The sequence below is a fragment of the Liolophura sinensis genome, chromosome 6 (assembly GCF_032854445.1).
Source record: "Liolophura sinensis isolate JHLJ2023 chromosome 6, CUHK_Ljap_v2, whole genome shotgun sequence".
Lineage (NCBI taxonomy): Eukaryota > Metazoa > Mollusca > Polyplacophora > Chitonida > Chitonidae > Liolophura > Liolophura sinensis.
Genome location: NC_088300.1, coordinates 67,988,513 through 68,001,388, shown reverse-complemented (window position 1 = coordinate 68,001,388; position 12,876 = coordinate 67,988,513). Strand labels below are relative to the sequence as shown.

General features: G+C 43.6%; 1 protein-coding gene across 1 annotated transcript in view; it reads right to left on the bottom strand.

The window, feature by feature from the left end:
* Nucleotides 1–12,876, bottom strand: part of LOC135468591 (alcohol dehydrogenase-like) — a 48,341-nt gene that overhangs the window by 23,158 nt on the left and 12,307 nt on the right. The window contains exons 2-3 of the mRNA XM_064746931.1: nt 1,186–1,306; nt 158–208 (exon numbers count right to left, since the gene is read on the bottom strand). Coding sequence (XP_064603001.1) covers nt 158–208; nt 1,186–1,306 — 172 coding nt within the window. The remainder of the gene's footprint in view (nt 1–157; nt 209–1,185; nt 1,307–12,876) is intronic.

The window sequence follows — 12,876 nt, the reverse complement described above, 5'->3', positions numbered from 1 at the left end:
CGAAATAAGCTAGAGAGAATTCGATTTTACGAAAAACGGACACACTGCAGCAGGAAATAAACCTATCAAGCCTATAAAGTCTGAATAAGGTGCGATTACTATGTCAGATTTTTGTGAGAATGAAATTGTTCCATTCTCATTTCCAAGACTGTACTACCTGCATTAGCTTCACTGCCCAGAGAATGTACCACGCCGGAGATTTCGTGGCCTAAATTACAAAAACATACAAAACAAAAAACAGGGTCAGTATGATAATGATACTGTGTTTAATCTAGTACAACTTACTGGTTTCATCACACCAAGCCCACAACCACGTTTTCGATTTGTATTTAAGGTTATTTCACTTATGCGACGGAGATCATCATTTTCGTGAGAGGAAACCGGGCATAGAGAGCTAGGGGGAAACCCGCGACCATTTGCAGCTGATTGGCAGACCGTACTACTTACGGTCGGAGAGGAATCCAGCATGTACTGGACTTAAGCTTACAGCGACCGCATTGGTGAAAGACTCCTAAGTCATTGCGCCACGCTTGCAACCACCTGTGCAACAACACCTACATATATATTATTCTAATATGATCTCTGAAACAGTATTTACTTTAATTAAACAGCACATAAACAGTACATGAAAAGGAACTATATAAAACAAAAATTATGCCCCAGAATTTTTACTAAGAAAATTTAATTTCGGGCGTATTTTTATTCCTGTTCTTCGGGTCAGCTTAGTGCCCCCTCCGCGCTGCAACACTCTCGCCCTCGCCCCCATTCAGCTAGACCCGTTCGGTCTGTCCACCACAGAGCTCTTTTTAAACAGAGATCTTCGTTGACGTCACCGTTGCCAGCTACTTAATTTCCGGACTGACCGCTGGGGCATTAAGAAAACTGTACTTCCCCCCCCCCTCCCCTTCCCAACGTGAAAGTTGAAAAATTTGTTTGTACTTGTTATATGCTATTACACGTGATAATCTACACATGAAGAAATAAAACCATTGTCATATATCCTTTAACATATATACATTAGAAACCTCAGGATTTTTTTCACAAATAAAAGTGATATTCGTCTAGATTTCACTGGGACAAGCAGTTCAAATTTTACTTTCCTCTTACATATATCATCTATATATACATATCGTTTGACATTTGGTGTCAACTCGGCGTTCGCTGCATATGACAGATCACACTTACCTAAAACCTGAGGAAATTTGTACGCGGGCGTGTCTGTAAACTTCATGACTTTATCTCCTCCCAGAGGGATTTTATCATCTTGTAAGTGAATGTCCGAGTGACAAACACCCCCAAATGATGTCTGTGGATATAGAAAATTGATACCGAATTGATTTATTGATTTTCGTTCGTCTGTAATATTGCCATCAAGTCCCCCAAAGAATCCTAGGAATTCCGGGAATTCTCTGTACAGTAAAAGAATACATGTAATGATATTACAAAACGAAGAGTATGTTTTTAAGGAACATGAGACGCCAAAAATGAGGGAAAACTTCTCATAACATCTCTATTTTATGCATATTTTCCATCAAAGGTTGGAAATACTCGGAAATGCAATCGCTGAACATTCTGGGAGCGCGGGACCAGCTATCCCCAGTTGTCACTCTTGACAAGACCACAGTTGGCTACTTCCGGAATGGCCGCTGGGGTCTTCGGAAAGCTGTAGTTTACAAACGTTCTCATACCCCAATAAGAAAATTGCGAAGCTTTTTTTTGTATTGTAGGACCGGAATGAACCCAGATCTGGAGTGCATCCAGAAAGATATAGGCCTACATATGTGTAATATAAGCATGGCATAATCCTCAATTTTCGGCATGCTGGCTTCCTCTCCGACCGTAAGTAGGACGGTCTGTAAACAACCTGCGGATGGTCGTGGGTTTCCCCCGGGCTCTGCCCGGTTTCCTCCAACCATAATGCTGGCATAAGTGAAATATTCTTGAGTACGGCGTAAAACACCAATCAAATAAATAAATAAAATTAATTTTCGGAAAGAGCCTGCATGCGGGCTCACAAATAGATGCATGCATGTGTTGGTATGTGAGGAGCACGTTACGATTTGACCAACGTGATTTTCAGTAAAGTCAAGAAAAAAAGTTTAAAACTGTGGTTGGGGCCTACTTATAAACGACAATTATCACATTTCTTTCGCAGCTTAAGAACTAAATTGACTTTGAACGAACAACCGCGCAACAGCTTCTGTTTATTCGGATGACCGTTTATTCCATTTTCGGATTTAGGATTTTCTGTAGTTTGGATATGATCAAGATATTGTTGAAAATTGTTTTGGATTTTCTTATATTAAACAGTTGATGACACGAAATATAATTTCAACACATGGCCTGGTAGGCTAATTTAAATTACACTCTGAGTGACAGAAATGTACGGAAGCCCATCGGTGTCAACAGTGAAAAATTTTTTAATTTCGAATTTATACATGGAAATTTCGACTTTCTTCGAAATTGCGACTAAATTTCCACCCTTTTCTCTACAGTTAGGCTTCTTTTCGCCAAACTTTATATGACATGCTATCTTCCTCGGCATTATATCAGTATACGTTGATGACAACGGCAGGTGGTGTGGAACTGTGTCATGTTCTGTTTTCACCTCAGGTTGAACTATCCCGATATATTCTGCTCTTTTTAGCTCACGAACATGGAGTAAAACGTCGAAATTTCGAATTTCTTATGTTGAAATTTCGACTTTCTTCCACGAGATGTTTTTTTCACCGTGCACTGATGGGCTTCCGTAGAAATGCATAAAATGGATTTATTCCAAATATGGTTTTGAATGGCCCGCGTAAATCCAATGTGTCCTTAATAGGTCACTCCCGAATTACCGTGGCCTCTGACAATTGATATATTTCTAGAAGGTATGTATTCTTTATGTGAGTTTGCTTTGGCCGCCGATGACCTTATAATCGCTTAAAGAAATGAGGCAGTTCTTCATTTCTTGCCCCGTTTAGTAAAGAATTAAGGTATAGTAGAATAGGTTCAGTTCAACAAAGGTTTATTCTTGTAAAGAAAACCAATGATCCATATCATCTTACAATAGCATGACCGTTACACTCCCATTATTTGCATAAATAGAATGAAGTCGTATTCAACACCTGACAGTTTATTTCTCTGTTCTATATATCTCTATATTCTATAGCTCTTGGCCATTTTCGGCGAGGTATGAAATCATGAAAAATAAAATATAATACAATAAAAGAATTACAGGATAGAGAGTAAAACCAGAGCGTTGGCGAGAGTCTGATAATTAGCAAATGGCCACACGAAAGCAGTGAAATACGGCCTCTTGTCAATTTACCTCAGTTGAGATTTCAATCTGATTGTTCATTTAAATGCTTAAATGGAAGCAAAATACACACCTCTAAGCACCATGGCTGAGGCAGAATTAAGTACTAAAAATAAAAAAAATGCAGTGATGATAATAGCAATTTGCTAGATTTCACTAGTCTAGAAGACACACTATGATATTGTGCTGTGCAGCCATTTCTCTCATGGGTTAATTTTCAATTTATCATTATAATGAATGGAATGATTAAAATACTAATCTATTCATGTATCTATTTACACACACCAAGCGAGTGAGTGAGTTTCGTACAATTTTTCAGCCATATGACGACGAAGGAATCATCAGAGTGCATGTAAGGACGGATTGCCGCCGCTCTTTTATCTAGTGCTACCCTTATATATACCAATACAATGGCCATGTACCCATTTCGACCTATATGCTGAGGACATATTCCTTTGTGACAATCTATATAGATCAAATGTGGTTCTTTGCATTTGTAAGGTAATAAACAAAACATAGATCAGCTGTTTGCATGACCAAGTGACCTGCAGTGCACAAGCCTGATCAGGTTGTCGTCATTGTCGTATGTACATGTAACTGTCCTGTGTGGGAGGGGTGGAAAAGATCAGAGTTTTGGGAGACAAAATTTCGGCACCGGTAACAATCACATAAACCTAGCAAGTAAATATAGGCCTAAACATAGGCTTATACGGAAGTATGCAGAGCAGCAGATACCAAGTTGGTTTATATAGGAACAGCAGATTTTTATTTATAAGAAACAGTTAGCTGTCAGTCTATCCCTCTGTGATCATTGATCCCTGGATGACGGCTCGTCTCAGTAAATTTACAGCTGACGTTTGAGAACACTAAGACGACGTATCAATCAATTAAAGTGCCATCTCAGATTGATACCTGTGAGGGATACAGATAGACAGGCCTTTAGATATACAGAGGAGGGGCACTGACTGTGTATATACGCGGTATGGCGGTGATACGGAGGGTGGGTGTCCTAGTGACTTTCCTCACGGGGCTCATCCTAGGGACAGGGGCTTCAGGTAAGTCCTAATTTTGAACCTTGTATGTATGTATTTATGCCCTGGGGTGGGGGGGAAGGGTCACGTCATACTTAACAATTTTTCAGTCATATATGACAACAGACAAGAGTAACTCGGCGTGTGTACATGTATACGTCTTGTGGCAAGGCGAGTACATGCCGCTACTGAAGTATCATGTAGAAGACACCAGACATGACACCCCCACCTAGTCACATTATACTGACACACGATCAACCAGTCCTGTTTCCTTGCTCTAACCTCTCAGTTGTGAATGTCAGGCGAGGCAGCAACAAACATTATCTTTAAAGTCTTTGGTATGACCCTACAATATATACAGGGTAGTTTCAACTTCCAAGCTAGGTCCTACATCTCACTATATACGGTACGTATATATTTTCCAACGCGTGGAATGGTGAATAAACACGTATTATAGAATGCCAAGGAGCCTGTCTTAGCCCAGTGGTTAACACTATCATCTTGTTATAGCTATAACACTTGAGGAGAGGGCTCAGTACGTTGGATGGACCGTGAACTTCTGACTGTTCATAGGGCCTTGCATGGTATTACCAGTCGACGTTACTTGTGGGAGGGTCTACGTTGTCTCACTTTTGCGGAAGATAACTTTCTACCAATATTAGGTACTCATCTGTGCACAGAACGCAGGAAAGATCGTCAGTAACTTAAAGAAGGTTTGTGGTTTAACCCGGGTTTTCGATAGCCATAAAACTGATTCTCCATGTCATATTTAAGTTAAAAATCCTTCAGTGTATGACGGAAAACAACGATCAACGATTATAGCTGCTTTTCCCAGAAGTGACCACACCCTGCTATGAGCCTAAGGCAGTGCAAAATATAAGGAAATATAGCGTGTCAACTTTTTTAAGTCTAAATATAATGAGGATCCCCCGAGGTTATATAGGATAAGTGTGGTTATATGTAAAAAAAAAACACTAAATATCTAGAAAGAAACCGCGTATTTATCATTAGATCAGTCAGGTTTATTTTTCTCTCTTTTTTTTCGATAGAAATTCTTTGGCTTCTCGGTCTCCAATTCAAAAAGACATCAATGACTATATACTATTTTACACACCCTGGTTCGTTTCCTCGTGTGGTTGTTTAGATCTGTTTTTAAAAGGGCATGGTGACCACCTGAAGGCATCATCAACAAACATGTATGAAGTCGGCTATGCACGCTACACTACACATGTATGAAGTGGGCTATGCACACTACACTACACATGCATGAAGAAACAATCGCACTGGTTTCAGCTTTTGAAAATCAGACTACAACTTAGGAGTGGGCCGAGGTGGATAGCACGTCAGTGCGGCGCAATAACCCAGGAACCGTTCACCATTGTGGTCGCTGTGAGTTCAAGTCCAGCTCATGCTGGCTTCCTTAAGGTGGGAAGGACTCTCATCAACCTCCGAATGGTCGTGGGTTTCCCCGGGCTCTGCCCGGTTTCCTTCTACCATAATGCTGGAAGTCGCTGCATAAGTGAAATATTCTTGAGTACGGCATAAAACACCAATCTAATAAATAATATAAATAAATACAATATAGGATAATGAAATAGCTGTATGGGGCTATATGTATATGTACAAATATATGTTGTTACATAAACATATCTCCACAGAGCTAAACATTATAGATACAAAGTTACCTACTGACTTGTAACTCGATCCTTAAGAAGAATTTCACTCAACAAAAATATCTGTCAATTTTAAGTCTGCTGTCTGAGAGATGCTAGAACCTAATCTCTTAGCATAAAACATGACAATGCCTAATTCAGCATAATATCCTCTTAGGCTAACACAACCTGTATTTTAAGTTAATAGAATAAGAAGACTGTAAGGTGAATTGTAGTATCCAGGAAGAGAGATAGGACAGGAGACAGGATTCGAGCCTTTGATCACACAGAATATGTGAAGATTAAAATGTTGTACGGCTTTTTTTGTTTGATAGCTTTTTATCAATTCCTCTGTATCAACAGGTCTGTACACCGTATTTGCATGCCTATCCCTCATCGCTGTGGAGCAGTACATCATGTACATGCGCAGATCGAGATGGATGCTTCCACGTGCTTGTGTAATATCGTATATTGCACGCATTCTTAATCTTATAAAATATGAATAACACTAAGACAAAGTAAGAAAAAGAGCATTCTGCAGACAAACTCGATCTTGTGCCCCTCTGTCTTGTCTTCTACTTACTCGAACGCAAACACTAAATATTTTACCAAAGCCCTGTGTATATATTAGCACTTTCGCAGATAATCCTAATATAAACACAATATCTGAATGTATACACGGAATCCCAAAATCCCTCCCTGGTGGTGCAATCTGACGACCGTGCAGTATCCATATCGATTGTGTATACATGTGTCCATTCGCTATTACATGATAACAGTACAGTGCAATGTGCTGAGAGGCTCTTTACCTTTACGCCATTGTATGTCCATTTGCGCTCTATATGGCGGAGCATGCGTTATACATGTACATGTTCGCCACGGCACGAGGTACTTCTTGTGAACATATGAATTTGTGGGGTTTGATCACTTGCAGGAGCACTGTGGCTAGCAAACTGTTTTTCAGTTAATTATCTACCTATAGAGATTTACTTACGTTTCTCTTGAGGAAAAGTGCATTATTGTTTTTTTGGGGGGGTGGGTTTTGTTTTTTTCGTTATTTTTTAAATGAATCTAAATGTTCAGATAACTGGGCTTTATCAAACGGTAGGAGCACTATATAGATGAGGGCCTGGCTTAATCAATAAGCATCTTTTCCTTAATATTCTGGGTTCGAACCTAAGTTTGTGACATGAACTTAAAGACTCAGTTGGGGCCTAAGTCACCATCTCTGACATTGCCGTTTCAAAGTACAGTGTATAATTCATCTAGGCAAGTAGGCCTAGTAGGGTATGTACGTTTGGTGCGGCATTGAGGAGTGAGTGACGGGAGTGAGAGTGACGTCACACCTGTGACGTGTCAGGTGTGGGTCAGGTAGTGGATCCGGGCTGGGAGTGAGAGCGACGTCACACCTGTGACGTGTCAGGTGTGGGTCAGGTAGTGGTGATGGTGGTTTTTTTCCATGACGGGGTGTGTATACTAGAATAGAGTATAGTATAATATAGTACAGTATAGGGTAAGTACTAGGGGCAGTGGGAGTGAAAAAAAGAGGCAAAACGTCGGCTTGTAAAGTTGAGTGGGACAGCTCTTTGTCGCCAAAAACGGACCAATGCGTGAGCGGGATTTGCCCCAGAACGGACCAATGGATCGCCCCCAAATCGGACCTATCCGTGCGCGAGACGGGGAAAAATGAACCAATCGGTTATGTAAGGGGACTATTTTCGCTTATGTAAGGGGACTATTTCGCGTGCGCGGATGGAGATGGGAGTGGCTATGTATCACTACGCGTGTCTCAGGGACAAAAAAGACAGGTGCAGCAGTAGCAGGCCACATCACCTGAAGACACGAACAACCGAGTATGGAGCTAGAGGATGATACGAAGAAGAAGTTGGAGAAGAAGAAATTGGAGAAGACTTTTACCTGCGGGGTGTGTGATCGAGGGTTTGCACGGCGAGATAACTGGCGGCGACATCAAAAAACACAGCACGGCGGCCGCGAAGTCTCAGGGGAAAGCCGTGAACGTGGTGTGGGGAAGAAGAAAAAGACGTTTACCAAGCACTTTACCCGGCAGGATAACTGGCTCCGGCACCAGCGGACACACCAGCCCCAAACAAAAAAAAAAGATTCACCTGCCCGACCTGTGACCGGGCGTTTTTTCGCCGGGGAAATTTGATCCGTCATCAACAGCGGCATGAAAACAAAAAAGAACGTGTGTGGTATTGTGAAGACTGCCAGAAGTCTTTCTACCGGTTGTGGGATCGGCGTACCCATCAACGTGGGGAACACGGCCAGGTAAAAAGTTCTTTTTATTTTTTTTTTTTTCCTGCTAGGGCTGAGTGACCTACTAACCAACTAGCCTACCTCACCGTCTCACTGCCTTGGGTGGCGACAATGTATTATGATGTATGTTATGACGTCGTATATGTAACAGGCAAGGCGACTGAGTCATTGTGTCCCGCTAGGGCTGAGTGACCTACTAACCGGCCAGCCTGCCTCGCTGTCTCACTGCCTTGGCTGGCGACAATGTATTATGATGTATGTTATGACGTCGTGTGTGTAAATATGTACGGTGACTGGGTTAGGCCGCCGACAGGGAACGCCGTCACAGCTCTAGGTTGTAGTATGTGTGTAAACATGTACGGCGACTGGGTTAGTGTGTCCTGCTAGGGCGGACCGACCTTACCGCCCGATCTATCTGCCTGATATTTTTTCACTCAGCTTCCTGTCCTCCCCTAGAGCGAACACATCACCTCAAATTTTTTTTGGGACTAGGGGATAACACTCGCCAGTGCATGTTTTTTTGGGGGGGTTGGGACTTTATATTGACATCGAGTCTTTATTTAAAATTATCTTTGAAAAAAAATCAAATAAAAACCACGTGTCAAAACAAAAAAACCACGTGTCAAAACAAACCACAGCCGACAACATGGTTTTCCTGACTGCTGGCTGCTGTAGGGTAGGATCGCTCAACGTGTCTTTGCAACAATATTCGCCCAGAAATGCTCACTGCTGCAGGCAGAGGGTTGGTGTTATGAACCGTAGAGCCTGTCGGCGCTGTGTGGCTCATCTAAGACCACAAGTATAAACGGAATGTGGTCGGTTCATGTTGCAACACTTTTAATGTCTGAAACTGCGAAAAAATGGGTTTGTAGATTTCATAGGCTGTGTTAAACTTGGTATGTTTCTGTTCATTTTACTTGGGGACATCACCATTGAGGACAATGAAACAGGTAATCATGTTTAAAAAAATGTAAACAAATTAGAGTTTGACAGTGATAAGGGACGATAGCTCTCGGGTATTTCACCGAACTCTGGGACATGCTTGCGAGCTTGTCGGGCCTACAGTTGGGCAATTCGGTTTGTCGCTCCTTCGTACTATGAATGGTCCATTTTTCGATACTTGAGATTCACGGGTGAACTGCTTTCGCAGTGGCACAGCGAGTGCTACATAACCGTATGCCTCCAAGTTATCAGCTTATTTTGTTACCTATTTGTTGCCTAACACATTTCTGTGGTCATATTCTCTGAATTTGGTGCCTTTTCTATGTAAATTTTAATAAAACAATAATTATTGGACATCATAGATGGCGCAGTAGGGCTCTTCTAAGCCCAGTTGCCATCATGCTCGCTAGGTCAACACCCACGGCTATTCGCTTCTGCACATACATGAAAAAGTATGACTACCGATACCAGTAGATAATTGTGTGACATGATAAGCTGTTCTATAAGACAATCCAGAAGCTAGAACCACGCGAAAACAAAATTTGTTTTTTTCTGTTTTGAATATTACACAGGACAATGCCTGTTGTCAAATCGATGTCAGCGATAGTAGATTGGATTTTGGGTCATTTTCAGCCACCCAGATAGCCTTGGTGTTTTTTGCAGAACTCATGTGATGTTTTTATGTACAACATAACGCTAGACATGCAGGCCGTCGACTGAAACTGACATATTTATCATACGAGCATGCAGTATAAAGACATGCCGTATTTCGTGCAGCGAATTTTCAGGGGGAATAACTCTAGGCCGCTTGTTGACACCACTATAGACGGGGAACAGCCTTTGGCACTGTATTGAGTGAGTGAGTGCGTGCTTGGGGTTTAACGTCGTACTCAACAATTTTTCAGTCATATGACGACGAAGGAATCCTTAGGGTGCATGTACGTGTAATGTGCCTCCTTGTTGTAGGACGGATTCCAGCGCTCTTTTATTTAGTGCTGCATCACTGAGACGACTTACCGAAGGCAGGTAAGCCGCCCGCCCGCGCCATTATACTGATACGGGTCAACCAGTTGTTGCACTATCCCCTTCATGCCGAACGCCAAGCGAGGAAGTTACAACTTCCTCTTTTAAAGTCTTAGGTGTGACTCGATCAAGGATTGATCCTGGATCTACCGATCGGCACTGTATTGCTAATCGAAGCCCACTTGTTTAAACGGATGGATGTAAAATTGAAGAAAATAATAAGTCTTGGGACATCACTGTTAGCGTTGTATGGCTAATCCAAGCTCACTTGCCATCATGCTCGCTCAGCGACAGTAGATTGAATTTGTGTCATTTTCAGCCACCCAGATAGCCTTGGTGTTTTTTACAGAACTCATGTGATGTTTTTTGTACAACATAACGCTAGACATGCAGGCCGTCGACTGAAACTGACATATTTATCATACGAGCATGCAGTATAAAGACATGCCGTATTTCGTGCAGCGAATTTTCAGGGGGAATAACTCTGGTCCGCTTGTTAACACGGCTATAGACGGGGAACAGCCTTTGATACTGTATTACTAATTGAACCCCACCTGTTTAAACGGATATATGTCAAATTGAAGAAAATAATAATTATTGGGACATCACTGTTAGCGTTGTATGGCTAATCTAAACCCACTTGCCATCATGCTCGCTAGGTCATCGCCGGCCGATATTCTGCTTACATAACCCGTTACCTAACCACTGACAGGGTCTACTGCATGTAGTTGACATGTACATGTGTTTTCTACTTCATGTTGGTGACGTGTATAGTATGTATAGAGTATGTATAGGGCCTACTTTGGCTATAACGTCTACACCCTTCTATGTTACAGAGACCACCTTCATCTACCACCACCACCACCGCCACCACCACCAACAACAACAACAAACCCAGCACAAGTAAAGCTAGAGTGAGTTTGGAGGCAGACGAATCGCTGAAAGAAAAGAAAAAAAAAGTCCAACGACCCATTTTCACCGACGCCATTCGACGAAAGTACCCGGGGGGGGGCGTATTCCGCAATCAGCCCACCATTTTCGAAACGTTGGCGGACATGGGGATTGAACTCCAGGACGGTGACGACTGCATCTTTCCATACCGAGCGTGTTACGACTTCGAGGCGTACTTGGCCCCGGTGAACGCGGTGGACGACGCGGCGACTGGGTCGACGGAATGGACGACGGCCCAACACATCCCCATGAGTGTCAGCGTAAACTCTAATGTACCGGACTACGACCAGCCCGTGTGTTTCATCTCCACCGGCGATCCCCAGGCACTCGTCGAGCAAATTATGGCTTACCTCAACGAAATCAGCGAGATCAGTAGCGCCTATCTCCACGAGCGTTATGCTTACATCCTGGACGCGTTAGACGAGCGGATCGATCCCAACGAGACGAAACCGTCTTACACGCGACGGGTACGGGACAGATTCGTTACATATATGGACCAACTTTCCGTCCTCGGTTTTAGCTCGGGCAACTACGTCCTGAACTTGATCAAACAGCAGCTTTACCCCCACCTGGTCCAGAGCGGTGATTTGGAGTATGTGATTAAGCGGAACAATAATTACATGGCCCTCACCACACCGCAACTTAAATTTCTGGACATTCGGAATTACCTGGCCCCGAATTACAGTTACGACAAGTGGGTGAAAGCTTACGACTGCCACGTGACCAAAGGAAAATTTTGTTACAGCTACATAGACTCCCTGGCCCGGCTGGAGGAAACGGTACTCCCACCGCAGCATGCTTTCGACAACGATCTCACCCACCAGCCGTGTACGGACGCGGAGTACAAGGCCCTACAGACGGTGTGGCGAGAGCACGGCATGCGTACCGTCGAAGACTTGCTGCGGTGGTATAATAACCTAGATGTCATTCCCTTCATGGAGGCTGCGGAGAAGATGGCGGTGTTCTACCGAACCATGCATGTCGATGTCTTCAAAGACTGTATTAGCATACCAGGGCTTACCTTCCTCTACTTGTTTCACGATTTACGGTCCGTGTTCACCCTCGTCGGTGAGAAAGACAAAGACATGCACGGCTGCCTCAAGAAAAACATCGTGGGTGGGCCGAGCATCATTTTTCACCGCTACCACGAACGAGGCGTGACCCGTATACGGGGAGGAAAGCTTTGTCAGCGGATCGTGGGGTTCGATGCCAACGCGTTGTACCTGTACTGCCTCGCCTCACCTAAGCCGGCGGGTCACTGTATCCGTTGGCGACGTCAGGACGGGGGAGAGAAGTTCGTTCCCTCCGGCACCCCCACCCGTCTGGCTGAAAAATGGCTGGACTGGCAGTCACACCAGCTGGGGGTATCGATCCGTCACCGACTGAACAACACCGAGAAGCGGATCGGTGACCGACAACTCCCCGTAGACAGGTTCGCCTATATCGACGGACAGCCTACTGTTTTCCAATTCCACGGGTGTTATTTCCACTACCACGGCTGTCACCTGAATCACCCCCGCCCGGGGGAGGTGCGTTACAATGAGCGGCTGGGGTTAAGCCCCCAGGACTTACGGCGGGAGGTGGATACAAACGACGCTTACATCCGATCCCAGGGCTATCCGTTGGTAGCGATATGGGAGTGTGAGTTCCACCACCAACGGACAACAAACCCAGCCTTACGGGCCTTCCTGCAACGGTA